This window comes from Chiloscyllium plagiosum, chromosome 3 (genome assembly GCF_004010195.1).
Source record: "Chiloscyllium plagiosum isolate BGI_BamShark_2017 chromosome 3, ASM401019v2, whole genome shotgun sequence".
NCBI classification, from domain to species: Eukaryota; Metazoa; Chordata; class Chondrichthyes; order Orectolobiformes; family Hemiscylliidae; genus Chiloscyllium; species Chiloscyllium plagiosum.
Window position 1 is genome coordinate 113996833 of NC_057712.1, and position 18090 is coordinate 114014922.

The window sequence follows — 18090 nt, forward strand, 5'->3', positions numbered from 1 at the left end:
GTTGTTGTAATGGGTGACTTTAACTTTCCCAATATTGATTGGAACCTCCTTCGAGCAGAAGATTTGGAAGGAGCTGTTTTTGTAAGGTGTGTTCAAGAGGGTTTCCTAACTCAGTACGTTGACAGGCCGACGAGGGGAGAGGCCATTTTGGATTTGGTGCTCAGCAATGAGCCGGGGCAGGTGTCAGATCTTGCGGTGGGAGAGCATTTTGATGATAGTGGCCACAACTGCCTCACATTCTACATAGCTATGGAGAAGGAGAGAAGCAGGCGCAATGGGAGGATATTTAATTGGGGAAAAGGAAACTATGATGCTATCAGACATGAGTTGGGAAGCATGGACTGGGAGCAATTGCTCCATGGAAAGGGCACTATGGACATGTGGAGACTGTTTAGGAACAGTTATTGCGAGTGATGCATAAATATGTTCCTCAGAGAGGCAAGAAGGGGTAAGATAAAGAAACCTTGGATGACAAGAGCAGAGGAGCTTCTAGTCAAAACAAAGAAGGCAGCTTACGTAAGGTGGAGGAAGCAAGGGTCTTGCTCAGCTCGAGCAGATTACAGGCAGGCGAGGAAGGAGCTCAAAAATGGTCTGAGGAGAGCCAGGAAGGGGCACGAAAAAGGCTTGGCAGGAAGGATTAGGGAGAATCCAAAGGCATTTTACACATATGTGAGGAATAAGTGGATGATCAAAGAAAGAGTAGGGCCGATCAGGGATAGCATAGAGAACTTGTGTATAGAGTCTGAGGAGGTAGGGGAAGCCCTAAATAAGTTTTTTGCTTCTGTCTTTACTAAAGAAATGGACCTTGTACGGAATGAAACCATTGAGGAGCAGGTGTGTATGCTGGAACGGATAGAGATTGAGGAAGCTGATGTGCTGAAAATTTTGACAAACATTAAGATTGACAAGTCGCCAGGCCCAGACCAGATCTTTGCATCCTCGCTCTCCACCGGAGTTGTACCTGAGGACTGGAGAGAGGCAAATATAATTCCTCTATTCAAGAAAGGAAATAGGGAAATCCCCGGCAATTACAGACCAGTCAGTCTCACGTCTGTCGTCTGCAAGGTGTTAGAAAAGATTCTGGGGGATAGGATTTATGACCATCTGGAAGAGCATGGCTTGATTAAATGCAGTCAGCACGGCTTTGTGAGGGGCAGGTCATGCCTCACAAATCTTATTGACTTCTTTGAGGATGTTACTAGGCAAGTTGATGAGGGTCGAGTGGTGGATGGATTTCAGCAAGGCATTTGATAAGGTTTCCCATGGTAGGCTCATTCAGAAGGTCAGGAGGAATGGGATACAGGGAAATTTAGCTGTCTGGATACAGAATTGGCTGGTCGACAGAAGACAGTGAGTGGTAGTGGAAGGAAAGTATTCTGCCTGGAAGTCAGTGATGAGTGGTGTTCCACAGGGCTCTGTTCTTGGGCCTCTACTCTTTGTAATTTTTATTAATGACTTGGATGAGGAGATTGAAGGATGGGTTAGCAAGTTTGCAGACGACACAAAGGTTGGAGGTGTAGTTGACAGTATAGAGGACTGTTGTAGGCTGCAGCGTGACATTGACAAGATGCAGAGATGGGCTGAGAGGTGGCAGGTGGAGTTCAACCTGGATAAATGCGAGGTGATGCATTTTGGAAGGTCGAACTTGAAAGTTGAGTACAGGATTCTTGTCAGTGTGGAGGAACAGCAGGAGTTTGGTGTGCAGGTACATAGATCCCTTAAAATTGCCACCCAAGTGGACAGGGTTGTTAAGAAAGCATATGGTGTTTTGGCTTTCATTAACAGGGGGATTGAGTTTAAGGGCCGTGAGGTCTTGTTGCAGCTCTATAAAACTTTGGTTAGACCACACTTGGAATATGGTGTCCAGTTCTGGTCGCCCTATTATAGGAAAGATGTGGATGCTTTGGAGAGGGTTCAGAGGAGGTTTACCAGGATGCTGGAAATGGAGGGCTTATCTTACGAAGAGAGGTTGACTAAGCTCGGACTTTTTTCATTGGAAAAAAGAAGGAAGAGAGGGGACCTAATTGAGGTGTACAAGATAATGAGAAGCATAGATAGAGTTGATAGCCAGAGACTTTTTCCCAGGGCAGAAATTGTTAACACGAGGGGTCATAGTTTTAAGCTGGTTGGCGGAAAGTATAGAGGGGATGTCAGAAGCGGGTTCTTTATGCAGTGAGTTGTGAGAGCATGGAATGCATTGCCAGCAGCAGTTGTGGAAGCAAGGTCATTGGGGATATTTAAGAGGCTACTGAACATGCATATGGTCACAGAAATTTGAGGGTTCGTACATTAGGTTTACCTCACATGAGGATCAATGGTCAGTAAAACATCGTGGGCTGAAGGGCCTGTTCTGTGCTGTACTGTTCTATGTTCTGTTCTACAACTTTCTCCTCCCACATTCATTTATCTTGCAACCTAATTTGCTATCATCAAAAAGTTTTTATTTATGGCTGATTCTTTCAACCAAGTCACCTATGATCAAAATGAAAAGCTGTGATGCCAGTAAAAGGTCCCAGGTGGACGCCACTAATCACAAGCTGCCCATGTGAGTGCATATCCATTCTCCCTCCTCTACATTTTCTACCACCTCTCCAAATATCTCATCAATCCAATAGGTTGGCTTCAATTCCTTGCACACCCACCATTTAGGGTACTTCTAAGACAGCAGTCTCAAAATACCATCATATTTTAGCCTCAAGATAGCGGCAGGAGAGGAGACAGCAGAGAACAAATTAAGGCTTAGCTGTTTGCATAGCTACTCTGTCTCAACATCTTTCTTACTGTTCAAAGACCAAATCCTTAGATGTGGACTTACTACCATTTTATATGGTATCCATTTTACATCTCATTTCCTATATTGTACATTGTGTTCCATTGGTTTTATCCACTTCACATGCACTTATTAAGGGTTCAGTGAACTTTAACACTTTTTAAAAGTAAAATATCTTTTTAGATCAAGAGCTAATTTACTGTCACAGAAGGAAAATGAACAACACATTTAATGAGTCATTCAACTGACAAAAGCACCATGTAACTGAACTATACTTGACCAAATGCGTCAGGTTAAAAAATCCTTCGGTATGTCACTTGAATAATCTCGAAGAAGTAGTTTACCAGTCTCAGGATTTAGACTATAAAGACTAGAAAGGTGAAGTTTTTATTTAGTTTTTGCAGACAAGCCACCATTAACCAACTATGCAAGTTCCACTTCTGGTCTCCCTGCTATGGGAAAGATATTGTGAAACTTGAAAGAGTTCAGAAAAGAGGTACAAGGCTGTTGCCAGAATTCGAGGGTTTGAGCTACAGGGAGAGGCTGAATAGGCTGAGGCTATTTTCCCTGCAGTGTCGGAGGTTGAGGAGTGACCTTACAGAGGGCTATAAAATCATGAGGGGCATGGATAGATTGAATCGTCAATGTCTTTTCCCCAGGACAGGAAAGTCCAAAATTAGATGGCATAGGTTTAAGGTGAGAGGGGAAAAGTTAAAAGGGGCCTAAGGAGCAACTTCTTTCATGCAGATGGTGGTGCGTGTGTGGATTGAGCTGCTGGAGGAGGTGATGGAGGCTTGTATGATTACAACATTTAAATGGCATCTGTTTGGGTATATGAACAGAAAGGGTTCAGAGAGATATGGGCCAACTGCTGGCAAATGGGACCAGATTAATTTAGGATATCTGGTTGGCATGGACAAGTTGGATTAAAGGATCTGTTTGTGCTGTACATCTCGATGACTCAATGACTAACTAAACCTAATCAATTGAGTTATCTATAGACCTATTAAAATGAACCTATTCTTGAACCTTCGGTGATTGCAACGAGATCAGCCAGGTGGATCCCACAGAATATGAGTCCCCTGATTGGGGCTGTTAATCTGGTCCAATCAAGGAGCCCTGGCTGACAGATAAGAAAAGGAGTGTCTGATCACACAGCATTGCCCTTTGACGTGAAGGGCAGTGCTTGTCACTGGCCACTCGGGTGTTTCCTTCCTTTCTGGTGGTGGAAATTGAATAAAGATTTGTGCACCTTGTGTCTCACACCTGCACACACACACACACACACACACCATGGGTGCTGGGGGAAAAAATAAGCACTACCGCAGATAGGTGGTAGTGTGGGGGTTAATAAAAAAAAGAAACTCTAGGGACCCCTCCAACTCTATTTTGATTAAAAAAAAGAAAAAAGAAAAGGAGTGTCAGACATCCTGTTCACATTGAGGGCTGGCTCTGAGAAAGTTAGAAGCAGTGTCAAGGACTCTTCACATGTAAATGCAGAGGGATTTGGTGACAGGATACCCGCCTCTGTGGAGTTATGTAAACAAATTAATATAATCATCCCCAAGACAGAACTTGTGAACATTCTGGAATTGTTTTAAAATTCTAAGCATACAGGGCTATCTAAAATGTCAAAAAATTGAAAAACCATGTGTGGAAAGCTCAATATTAAGTATCTTCCAAGTATATCAAGAATCAGTTCATCCATGGAAAGACCAACAAAAATTAGGAAGCAAAGTTATTACAAAGACAGGATATTATGAAATGTGCACATATCTACAAACAAGTCTATTTCAAAATTCTCAGTAATATATCAAAATAAAATTATAAACACAAATTAATACTAGTTTAGAAAATATGTTTAATAGTTTTAACACTTTGATCACCCTTCATAAGGTCTGAATTCCCTTCCCAGTCTATCACATCTGTCTCCTTTAAGATACATCTTAAAAATAACATCTTGAACTAAGATTTTATATACCTTTTTACAACAGAGAATATTCTTCTGATTATGCACTTTTGGATCACCTTAGGATATTTTACTGCACTTCGTTATCAATTACTCTGTTATGCCATTGCTGCAGAGGTAACCAGAGTTTGGAAAAAAGGATTTCTCTGTCTAGATCAGTTGTATATTTCCAACAACCTTCTTTCTTACAAATTGTCAGCAGTTCCAAATTATTTTCCTTGGAATTCAACAAGTTAAATTTCCATTTCAACAAAATGAGATTGCAGTAATTTGAGTACTCCATATATTTTCTGTGAAAACGAAGCCAACAGCCTACATTGTGAGCAACAAAGGGGCTGATAGTTGAATATAGTCGGGTTTCTGGCCTACAATGAATTTAGCATGCAACGCACTGTTTTCCTATCCACCATTCAGAGATCTTCATAGGAATCCCATGCTGAAAACACATCAGCAACCTGAACCTACAGTTGTCATAGTCATAGAATCACACAGCATGGAAACTTTTCGGTCTAACCAGTCCATGCTGAATCTAATCCTAAACTAAATTAGTCCCACCAGACTGCTCCTCATCCATATCTCTCCAAATATTTCCTATTTATGTATATGTCCAAGTGTCTTTTAAACGTTGTAACTGTGCTCACATCCACCACTTCCTCACTTTTTCTTCTGATTCCAACACCACTCAAGCAGTCAAAATTATCCAAGACAAAGCAACCCGCTTGATTAGCTCCTTATCCACCACCTTAAGAAAATAAGAATGAGGAGCAGGATTAGGCATTTCAGCCCAACAAGCCTGCTCCATCATTTGATACAATGGTGGCTGACCTCAACTTCACTTTCTTGCCAGCTCTCCATAACTCTTCAACCTATTACTAATTAAAAATCTGTCTGCATATCTCCTCCCTCAGTATTTATGCCCTCCACCACACTTGGTAGCTAAAGTAGGTATCAGGAAGATGCACTACAGCAACTCAATAAGGTTCTTTCAACAACACTTTCAAAGTGTTGCCTTCTATGAACTAGAAAGAAAAGGGCAGCAGGTCTGTGAAAATATCACGAGCTATAAATTACATTTTTGAGCACAGTATTTTTATATTGAACTGTATCATTGTTCTTTCATTACATCTTGGTCAAAATTGTGGAACTCCTTCCTAAACAATCCAGCAAGTGTACTTAAAGCAAGAGGCGGCAGTGATTCAGTAAGTTAAAAATCACACAACACCAGATTATAATCCAACAGGTTTATTTGGAAGTACAAGCTTTCGGAGCGCTGCTCCTTCGTCAGGTAGCTAGAGGAGCAGGATTTTTCAATATATCGCATCAGTTGTATGACACTATAATCTTTTGCTATAAATTCTGTGTCCTATGATCCTGCTCCACCAGCTACCTGACGATGGAGCAGCACTCCAAAAGCTTGTACTTCCAAATAAACTGGTTGGATAATAACCTGGTGTTGTGAGATTTTTAATTTTGTCCACCCCAGCCCAATACTCGCACCTCCACATCTTTGTTCAATAAGGCAGCTCACTTCTACTTCCTTGGGGACAATTAGGGACATGCCAACAACGTTCACATCTCAAAGAACAAATTAAAAAGTATCAGTGAGTGTGTTGCAGTTTGTCTGGATGAAGTACCTTTCGAAGCGGAGTACCTGGGAAATTGGCAGGAAATGCAGAAGAACCAGTGTCAGCTGGCTAGTAGATTTAGAGAAGTGATTACACAGCAGGTTCAGACAGATAGATGGAAGATTGTCAGGAAAGATCAGAAGATATTTCAGAAGGTTCCTGTGGCTGTTCCTCTCTCAGATACTCAGTTTTGGATACTGTTGAAAAGGATAGTCTCTCAGAGGAAAATAGAAGAGACAGTCCCTATGTTAGGCAGGCTTTGACAAATTCAAAAGAATAATTATTACGGGGAGGGGACTCTCAAGAGCACAGCAACAGTGAGTGTGAATCTAGGATAGTGTGTTGCTTTCCTGGTGCCTGGATTAAGGACATCTCAAAATGTTTGAAACATATTGTTAAAGGGGAGAGTGAGAAACTGGAAGTTATTGTACACATTGGTAGGAATGACATAGCCAGGGAAAAGAGTAAGGCTTTACAGAGTGGTAGAAGATCAAAAAAAAGCAGAACCTCAAAAGTACTAATCTCTGGTCTACTCCCAAGCTTTAATGAGGGAAAGCACAAAAGGATAAAGGAGATAAATCAATGGCTAAACAGGTGGTGTAATGTTCAGGGATTCAGGTTCTTGGATCATTGGCATCTCTTCTGGGACAAAAAAGACCTGTTCAGAAAGGATGGGTTTCAGCTGAACTGGAAAGGAACCAATATCCAAGTGGGAAGATTTGCTAATTCAATGAAGGGAGATTGTAAACTATTTGAAAACACAGAAAAAATTGACTATTTGATCCATAGCCCATCTTTGAAAAGAGCCATCAAACTCAGCTTCATTTCACTACAGAGAGGGGTGGAGGGACCCTAACTAATACAGTAAATAGAAAGATAAATGAGGATTGGTTTTGAATCTGAAAAGAACAAGTTAATTAGAAAAGACAGACAACAGCAAGTCAGATATCAAAGTAACTGAAGAAGTAAACTGCATTTATTTCACTGCAACAGGTTTTACATGAAAGGCTAATGAACTCATAGTATGTTTAGGAATATGGGACTGGGACATCATAGGTATTACGGAAACTTCGCTAAGGGGGATGGAGAGAACTGTGGAGAGAACTCCCATTTGGAGTACTGTGTCCAGTTTTGGTCCCCACACCTCAGGAAGGACATACTGGCACTGGAACGTGTCCAGCGGAGATTCACACGGATGATCCCTGGAATGACAGGTCTAACATATGAGGAACGGCTGAGGATACTGGGATTGTATTCGTTGGAGTTTAGAAGATTAAGGGGAGACTTAATAGAGACGTACAAAATAATACATGGCTTGGAAAAGGTGGATGCTAGGAAATTGTTTCAGTTAAACGAGGAGACTAGGACCCGTGGACACAGCCTTAGAATTAGAGGGGGTCATTTCAGAACAGAAATGCGGAGGCATTTCTTCAGCCAGAGAGTGGTGGGCCTGTGGAATTCATTGCCACGGAGTGCAGTGGAAGCCGGGACGCTAAATGTCTTCAAGGCCGAGATTGATAGATTCTTGTTGTCTCGAGGAATTAAGGGCTACGGGGAGAACGCTGGTAAGTGGAGCTGAAATGCGCATCAGCCATGATTGAATGGCGGAGTGGACTTGATGGGCCGAATGGCCTTACTTCCACTCCTATGTCTTATGGTCTTATGGTCTTATGGTCTTATAGAACTGGCAACTCATGTTCCGGGTATCAGGTGTTATAAGGAGTATAGAAAGAGGGATAGAAAGAGACAAAAGAGGAGGGGGGAGTGGTGATTAAGGAAAATATTACTATTACAACTAGAGAAGATAATTTGTGAAAAATCCTCTTCAGAAAATATATGGGGTGAAATTAGAAATTTAAAAAAATGATCATCTCAATGGGATTGTACAATTGTTGTGCCTTTGTTTAAGAAAGGATGCAAGGAGAAGGCTAGGAAATATAGACCTATGAGTCTGACTTCGATGATGAGTAACTTGTTGAAAGTGATTCTGAAAGATAGGATTTATGCACATTGGAGGGTGGTTTTGTGCGAAGGAAATAGTGTCTCACAAATTTGATTAAGTTTTTTGAGGAAATAACCAAGAAGGCCGATGAGGGAAAAATGGTAGACATTGTTTATCTGGACTTTAGTGAAGCCTTGAATAAGGTTCCACATTGTACAGTAATTAGTAAAATAAGTTCACATTGGATACAAAATTAGCTTAATGGCAGGAGACAAGAGTGATGGTGGAGGGTTGTTTTTCGGACTGGAGGCCTGTGACCACAGTCTTCAAGGGATCAGTGCTGGGTCCACTTTTGTTTATCATTTATATAAATGATTTAAATGAGAATATAGAAAGTTAAGAATCATAACACCAGGTTATAGTCCAACAGGTTTATTTGGCAGCACTAGCTTTCGGAGCGCTGCTCTGTCATCAGGTGGTTGTGGAGCATAAGATTGTAAGACATAGAATTATGTTTACAGCAAAAGTTTACAGTGTGATGTAACTGAAATTATATATTGAAAAAGACCTGGATTATTTGTTAAATCTCTCATCTTTTAGAATGACCATGTTGGTTTCATGAAATGGTCATTCTAAAAGATGACTTACCAAACCATCTTTTTCAATATATAATTTTAGTTACATCGCAGTGTAAACATTTGCTATAAATTGTGTCTTACAATCTTATACGCCACAACCTGATGAAGGAGCGTCGCTCCGAAAGCTACTGCTTCTAAATAAATCCGTTAGACTATAACCTGGTGTTGTGTGATTTTTAACTTGTACACCCCAGTCCAACACCGGCACCTCCACCTTGAGAATATAGAAGGTGTGGTGAATTAAGTTTGCAGATGACACCAACATTTGTGGTATAGTGTACAGAAAAGAATGTTATCTAAGATTATAAAGAGATCTTGATCAACTGGATCAATGGGCAGATGGAGTTTAATTTAGATAAATGTGAGGTCTTGCATTTTGGTAAAACAAATAATGGAAGGACTTAGAAGGTCCTCAAAAGAAGGACCTTAGGTCGATGTTTGTGGAAGAGAGAGACCCAGGGGTTCAGGTACATAATGCTTTGAAGTTTGCAATACATATAGATAGGGTGGTTAAGAAGACATTTAACACACATGTCTTCATTGTTCAGATCTTTGACTATAGGAGTTGGGATGTTACATTAAGTTGGGAGGTTGTACAGGACACTGGAAAGGCCCCTTTTGGAGTACTGTGTCTAGTTCTGGTCACCCTGTGGAAAGGGTTCAGAAGAGATTTACCAAAATGTTACCAGGAATGGAGGGTTTGAGTTATGAGGAATGGCTGGAAAGGCTGGGACTTTTTTTACTGGAGCACAGGAAGTTGATGGGTGACCTTAGAGAGGTTTATAAATCTTTACAGATATAGATAAGGTGAATGGCAAGTGTCCTTTCAGTAGATTGGGAGATTTCAAGACTAGGGGTCTTATTTTTAAGGTCAGAACAGAAAGATTTTAAAAGACATGATGGCAACCTTGTTTTACACAGAGAGTGGTTTCTGTGTGAAATAAACTTCCATAGAAAATGGTGGATGGAGGTACAGTTACAATGTTTTAAAGACATAAGTACATGAATAAGAAATGTTTGGAGGGATATGGGCCAAGCGCAGGCAGCGGGACTAGTTTAGTTTGGGATCATGATCGGCATGGACTGGTCTGTTTCCATGCTGTGTGATTCTACGATTCTATGACTCTATGTGGGTATGAGATCTGGCAGCAGTGTTAAATGTGCAAGAGTGAAAAGGAGTATATGAATGTTCGATACAAGTTCCGATTGCTCGAGATTATTATTACGTGAGTGTTGGAGTGTGATGCAGAGACCAGTGTAAGGGAGAGGTGGTCTGTTGAGAAGGCAACCTTGTTGAAAAATCTATGCGCTGACCTTGATCACTTGGATGAGATCAATGAATATTTTTAGCAACCACGCTCTCAGGGCCCAATTCGGGAATTCATCTCTGAAGTAATCTGTTCCCTTTCCCCTTGCATGATCTTGTAAACATCCTCAGTCCCTGCATAGAAATGACCTCTCGTAGACAAATGCCTCCAGTGGTTCAGAGAATCTCGTATCCCTCTTAGCTTGTTGTTGCATTGCTACTATGATTGCTTCCCTCAAAGTCTATTTTCACAATTCTGCCAGCTGCTGCAGCCTAAATATACTGCCACATTAGATCATACTAGCCATACACACACCTGGACCTGTTGATCTTACAGCTGGTCAGACTTAGTTTCACACTTGGCTGAAGGTTACAGTCTTTGAAATGAACAGGCAGCATAAGGTTTTGCCTGCTTCATCACAACTGGGCATAGGACAATATTATATTGCGATTCTCATGTCGGCTAACAAGCCAAGAAATGTGAAGCTACAAATTTTAAATTGGAAAGGTATTTATCAAGCAGGAGGGTACAGGGTGGGGGCCAAATCACCTTCCCACATCCTTCTGATTAAGTTCAAAGCAGGAGGTACAAGGGCTGCCTTCCCACCTGGAAGATTATCAAGTGCCTTAAATGAGAGCTTTATATCTGTTAAGGACCTTGTCCTGCCACCACTGGTGGGGAAGTCACCATACAGGAGCTTCTGGGGAAATAGCACCCTCAGTTAAAGGCACTCAGCACCTAATTGAGGAAACTGAAAATATGTTGCTGGAAAAGCGCTGCTGGTCAGGCAGCATCCAAGGAGCAGGAGAATCGATGTTTCAGGCATGAGCTCTTCTTCAGGAATGAAGAAGGGCTCATGCCCGAAACGTCGATTCTCCTGCTCCTTGGATGCTGCCTGACCAGCAGCGCTTTTCCAGCAACGCATTTTCAGCTGTGATCTCCAGCATCTGCAGTCCTCACTTTCTCCACCTAATTGAGGAACCCAGGTTCAGAAAAGAGAGTCACTCCCTTGCCCCTTCTTCAGAACCTCCTCCCCTCACTACCACAAACCGCACCTCACCAACTTCATTTTTCACGCACACATCTGTGGCCTGGATCCCTCAGCAATTGTAGGCCTCTGGTGGATACATCTGTGGCAGAAGCCACTCTTCCCAATAGTGTGTTAGGTAATGGAGAGCTGCCAGACTCTGACTGACAGGCAGCTTCTCGGGGAGTTGGGAAGAGGATAGAATTTCCACTCCCACAATCCTACATTCTAGTGCCTCAGATGAACACCTAATTACTGCAGGTCTTCAGCAAAGGTAGTGAAATGCAGATTCTACTGGTTCTCCAGCTTGCAGGTGAGACACCCGTCATCAACATTAAATTCTACTCAGCGTATATATAATAAATATGCATATTTCATTCTTAAATTCTGCTCTCTCCACAATGCATCCTAATTTAAATTAGTTGTCGGAGCGGATGGAGATTGGGCCTAAGTGGATTGCTGATGTGATGATGTTATAGACGACTGAAGATTTTAAATATTGTGATAGAGAAGCAAGTTGTGAAGAATCTTGTGAAGAATCAAGAAGAGGCTGCAAGGAATATAAACTGGTTCAAATGATTGAAAAAAAGTGGCAAATGAAGTTTTGTGTGGTGAAGCATGAAATTATCCACTTGGTTTCTCAAGCAGGCACCTAAAGTAGTAACCTACCAATTGCTTTTGTATAATGTCTGGCTCCAAGCAGTAACTCCGGTGCACGATACCAAAATGTTACTACTACTGGATCCAAATCAGCCAAAGGCTTTAGTGGAGAATTAAACAGTCTGGCAAAACCCATGTCCGCTGGAAATTAAAAATATGTAAATTACAATTTAAAACATGACTATCCTTTTAATTATTGTCAAATGAATAATCTCAACTAAACATGCATTTAAGAAAATATGTACTGTTTATATAAGACATAATTATATTTCCAAAATATTTTAGTGAGGTGCCATTCAGTATTTAAACAAAATTATCCATTACTTGCAATATCTTAAAATGGGAGTAAAAACAAATCTCCGAAATCCTTAAACATAATTCCTGAAAAACATTCTTAATATTTTGGGATTACGTCAGAGATTGCTCATTAAGTTCATCTTTTTCCCTACCTTGCACTTCAATTATTTGACTAAATACACTTGAATATTAAATAACATAGAACTTAAATACAAGTTAAATCATTATTGTTAAATTTGTTGCTCTGAATGCAAGACAATGTTTTCACCTTATGATGAAACATCAACTCCCCTTCTCTATACAGATGCTGCCTCACCTGCTGAGTACATGTAGCATTGTTTAACAATTTGTTATTTTGATTTTGCATTAACATTTTTTTCCTTACCTGTTTAACACACAAAACAAATAACCTGCTGGTATAATTTAAAGTGGGTAAAAATGAAAATTTTCTAGTGATGTGCATAATTGTTGGCCTACAACAGCAAGCAACCAAATTACTTGTTTAAGTGAACTGTTCGTGAAATCAAGCGTCCTTATGCCCAGAATCTCTATTTCTTGAGGATATTAGCTGTTACTCGTGTTTGGTTCCACAGTGGCAACAACTTTCAGGCTTGAAAACAAAACACTCTTATTTAACTTAGTCAAGAAGAGTTAGCACAGATTGTGACCATAAACAAATTAGCTTTCTTTTACCCTCAACTGACTTGGGACTTTCAGTTTAGGGTAGTGAGTAACAGTGAGAAACACAATCTCATAGCAGTCCAAAGAAACCAGTAACCTACTTCCTTTGCTAAGAACAATTGAGTAGCAATATCTGCTAATGCACATGTATGTTGGCATAATATCTGATCTCAATCTATCCCATTCACCAACGGTTGTAGTGTAACACAATACAATCCATGCTGTTGTCAGCGAGAAGGCAGGGCATCATCTATAAAAGAACTATGTGGTCATCACACCTTTCAATGCTTGTATATTCTATTCTATTCCATGTCCAAAGCCAACTCCTTGCTTCATTGTCTGCTAATGCTTCACCCTGAGCATTATTTAGAATCTTTGTCAGTGGCAGTTTGCCACTGCCTTCCATTTGCCAGGGCAGGGTACAGAAAATGGTTCTGAGTCTGCCTCAGCTCAAAAACATGTTACTCACATTATTCTGAACTGCAGACTTCATATCTAGTCAATTTAGCTAAACAATCTCCTCCACATCAGGAAAAAAAGGCTCATAAACAGTCTTTACAGTCTAATAAGGTCAGGCCAGTGTTTATGCTTAAGCTTCCTTGCAAAGTTTCTTATCTAAACCTAACACTATAACCAGTTACTCCTTCCTCCATCATATGTCTGTCAAGCTACCTCTAAACGCATCCATACTTCAAACTCACTTCAATCACTCCATGTGGTAGTGAGTTCAACATTCGTACCAAAGGTTAGCTAAAGAGATATTTTCTGGATTTCTTATTTAGTTTCTTGTTCGATTACCTTGCATTGACACTTCTAGTTTTGCTATTCTCATAAAAAGAAACATTAGGCCAGAATTTCCAATGGCCAGACAGTCATTATTCCAACATAGTTGAGAGTTGTGCATGGGGACCCTGTACAATCTCTATTATAGCAGACTCTGAAGGAATTGCCTGGGAAATTGAAGATTCTGCTGGGCAATTTCTCTAGGCTTGGAATCCTTGGAGTGTCTTCGTTTTGATCAGAGAATTTGGAGGGTTCTGATGTAAACAGTTACTCAGAGGCTATCAAATGCATAGTTTAAAATCTGAGTAACTATACAATTGACCCTACATTTACCTCACATATCCCCAATTACATCTCCCCAGACTACTTCACACCCCAGACCCTGACTCGACATTCCCTTGGGACCCGAGCCCTTCCCTGCTCCACATCTGAATCCCTTCCCCCACCTTTGGACACATTTCCCCTTCCTCTATAATGCACACAACCTCTTTTCCATTAGCACCATCATCAACCTGCCTCTTCTTCTGTCAATGGACACACTCCACACATTACTACTCTGCACCCTTCCTATCCACTGGACCCAAATTCCCCTGCCTACACATTTCACCATACACTACCACCACTGCCAGACTCGACACCCATCTAAACTCCTCTGGACCCTATTTCTCCAACCACCCCAACTAATCCTACACACTGCATCGCTTATCTGGCTCATTGTCACCTTGTTTCCTACTAACTTGGCACTACCCCTTCCCACAACATCCTACCCACCTGGCACCCTATTCCCTGGCACTGAACCCCTTGCTGAGCTGGCACCCTACTTACATGGCATCTAACCCATCTGATACCTACCCTTGCAACACTCTGAAATCACTTTTATTTTATGTACTTAGCCACTTTGACAGCTGCTATCAAATAGCATCTGGACCTTTACATTTCAGCAAACAACAGCTGACTGCTATGAAAAGAAGAAGGTGTGGTTTTCCTTCCTCTGACAGTTCTGCACTATGAAAAGTTGTGATGATGGGAGTACAGTTCCACACAACTGAAGAAATCCTGACCAGAATCTCCTCACAAATGTGGATTACCCTTCTTCTACCAAATTTAAAATAAAGGTCTAATCTCTTTAGGTGTTCTTGATAAGTCAACCCCACCTTCCAAGGAATCAGCCCAGTGAATCTCTTTTGAACTGCCTAACATCAAGGCAGCACTTGACACAGCATTAAGGAGCCCTAGCAAAACTGGAATGAATGGAAAATAGGAGACATTCCTGCATTGGTTGGAGTCATACCAGCACATAGGAATATGGTTGTGGTTTTTGATAGTCACTCATCTCAGCTCCGGGACATCTCACCAGTGAACCTCAGGTTGGTATTGTTACCTCCATCATGAGGTCAGAAGTGGATAGGTTCATTAATTATTGCACCAGTTATGACTCCTTAACTATTGAAGCAGTCCGTATCTATATTCAGCAAGACCTGAACAATGTCCAGGTTTGATCTGGCAAGTAACAAATAACATTCACACCATGAAAGTGGCAGGCAATGTTATGTCAAACAAAAGACAATCTAACCAATGCCCTTGACATTCAATGGCATTACCCTCCTGAATCCACCTCCCTCAACATCCTGAGTGTTAGCATTGACCAGAAGTTAAAATTACTTGTTTATTGATTGTCACATATAATCTAGGGAGATACAATGAAACATATTCTGTCACCACAATCTGGCACCAATTTGAGAAATAAGAAGAATAAAAGGAAGTACATAAAATAAGATAATCTTTATTGGCCGGGGTCCCAAACACTGCTCCTAACTTCGTGAAGTCCATGTTCTGGGCCTACTGCAGTAGCCCGCAGTCCCCACTCCACCATCGCCGCAGCACATGCCCCGCCGCCATTCCGTGCATCCGGCCTACGAAGCTAGAAGTCCCCACTGTCACCACTCTGGCCTCCCCACGATGCAAGGAGGATGAAGAAAAGAAAAAGAAAAAAAAAAAGGAGAGACAGGAAATGAATGCAGCTGACCTGGAGCAGATGTGCTCAGCTTGAACACTACCTGCTCCTCACTTGCCGGGTGACCCCGGGCTGGGGTGGAGCCATGTCCGGTGTTACTGCTGGCATTGCTGCCACTGCTGCAGGAGACCTCATCCTTCACCCAGCACTTTCCAGGCTTTAAAGAAAAGAAAACCAAGAAAAAAGAAAATAAAGAGCAAAACTGCAAAGAATAAAAGAATAAAAAAAGCACACAGGAGCAGACGAGCCCCAAGCTCTGCCCTGCTACTCGACTGCCATCTTGACTGCCAAAATGGGGCCAGCCATGTGAATATATTGGCTGCAAGAGCAGGACAGAGGCGAGGAATTCTACAACAAGTTCATCAACACCTGTCTCCATAACTCCTGTCCACCATACATACAGTACAAGTCAGGAGTGTGATGAAATACTCCCCACTTACCTAGATGGCTGCAACTCCAAGGTTACTCAAGAAGCTTGATACCATCACTGCATTTATGTGGCTGATTTCCATTTTAAATCCGGACTTGGAACTCAATTGCTATGTCTTAACTATTAATGGAGTAAAATCCTGGAACGCCTTTCCTGACAATACTTGTGGGTGTATGTATACCACATGGTTGACGGAGGTTCAAGGTAGTTGCTCATCATCATCTTCTCAAATGCACATAGGAATGGACAACAATTTATGGTTCTGCCAGAAATGCCCAGATCTCATGAAGAAAAGAAGTGGCTATAACAAGTAGAGTTGATAAAAGGAAATCAGTAGATCTAGTGTATTTGGATTTTCTGAAGGCATTCAATCAGGTGCCACATCAAAAGTTAATGCACAAGATAGAAGTTCACAATATTGGGGTTGGTGTATTAGCATTGATTGAAAACTAGTTAACACACAGGATAGAGAGAGTCAGGAATCACTAGTAGAGTGACAGAAGGATCAGTCCTAAGGCCTCAATTATTTACTACATATGTTAATGACTTGGAGGAGAGGGTAGAATGTGATGCATCCAAATTTACCAGTGATACAAAATTAGGTGGGGAACATGTTGGCATGAGGACATAAGGAATCTATAAGGGGATATAAATGGGTTGAGTGATGGGGCAAAAAACTTGGCAGATGGAGGTTAATGTAAAGAAGTGCAAGGTCATGCACTTTAGTCAGAAAAATCAAAGATAGACTTATTTGAATGGAGACAGACTCCAAAAAACACAGCACAGAAAGATCTGGGAGTTCTTGTGCATGAAACACAAACATTGGCATGTCGGTACGGTAAGTAATTAACATGGCAAATTGAATGTTGGATTTTATTGTTCCAACTGTACGGGGCTTTGTACAGTTTCGGTCCTCATACCTGAAGAAAGAATATACTGCCATTGGAGGCAGTTCAAAAGAGATTCGCTTGGCTGATTCCAGAGACAATGGAATTGACTTAACAAGAATGGTTAAGCAAGTTAGACTTTTACTCATTTGAGTTTAGAAGAATGAAAGGTGATCTTATTTACATATACAGGATTCTGAGAAGACTTGACAGGGTGGCTGTTGAGAAGCTAATTCCACTAATGGGGGCATCTCAAACTAAGGTATACAGTTACAGAATAAGACGACACTCATTTAAAACTGAGATGCAAAGGGTTGTGAAATATCTGGAAATCTCTACACCAGTAAATTATGAGGCTAGGTCACTGAAAGTATTTAAAGAGGAAGAAGATAGATTTTTGAATTATCAGGGTATTGATGGCTATGCTAAGCTGGCATGAAAGAGGAGTTGGGGCCTGGGATAGTTCAGCCATGCTCATGTTTAGTAGTGCGACAGGCTCAAGGGGCTGCATGGCCTATTTTTGCTCCAGTTCCTTATATTCGAACTGAATTCAAATGCAAGCATCATGGATATTGTGATGATCAAAAGCAAATTTGCCCCATGTCAGTTAAGTGAAGTAAAGCTTTCATAATGGGTAACTAAGCTGTAATGGGGGTGGGGTTCCTTCTTAACATAGAATATAGCAGCAGGAGTAGGCCATTCAACCCCTCAAGTCTGCTCTATCATTCAGTATTATCATGGCTGATCATTGAACTTGATACCCTAATCCTGCACACCCACGGTGGGCGGCACGGTGGCACAGTGGTTAGCACTGCTGCCTCACAGCGCCAGAGACCCGGGTTCAATACCCGCCTCAGGCGACTGACTGTGTGGAGTTTGCACATTCTCCCCGTGTCTGCGTGGGTTTCCTCCGGGTGCTCCGGTTTCCTCCCACAGTCCAAAGATGTGCAGGTCAGGTGAATTGGCCATGCTAAATTGCCCGTAGTGTTAGGTAACTGCCCTGACTGTATGTAGGGGTATCGTTGGGTTGTGCTTCCGCGGGGCGGTGTGGACTTGTTGG

General features: G+C 41.5%; 1 protein-coding gene across 3 annotated transcripts in view; it reads right to left on the bottom strand.

Moving 5' to 3' along the window:
* LOC122548452 (cyclin-dependent kinase 19-like) overlaps positions 1 to 18090 on the bottom strand; it is a 134824-nt gene that overhangs the window by 82360 nt on the left and 34374 nt on the right. For 2 of the 3 annotated variants that reach the window (XM_043687144.1, XM_043687147.1), the window contains one exon: positions 11948 to 12079. The exons of the other annotated variant lie outside the window; for it this stretch is intronic. In XM_043687144.1, coding sequence (XP_043543079.1) covers positions 11948 to 12079 — 132 coding nt within the window. The remainder of the gene's footprint in view (positions 1 to 11947; positions 12080 to 18090) is intronic. 3 annotated transcript variants of the gene reach the window in all.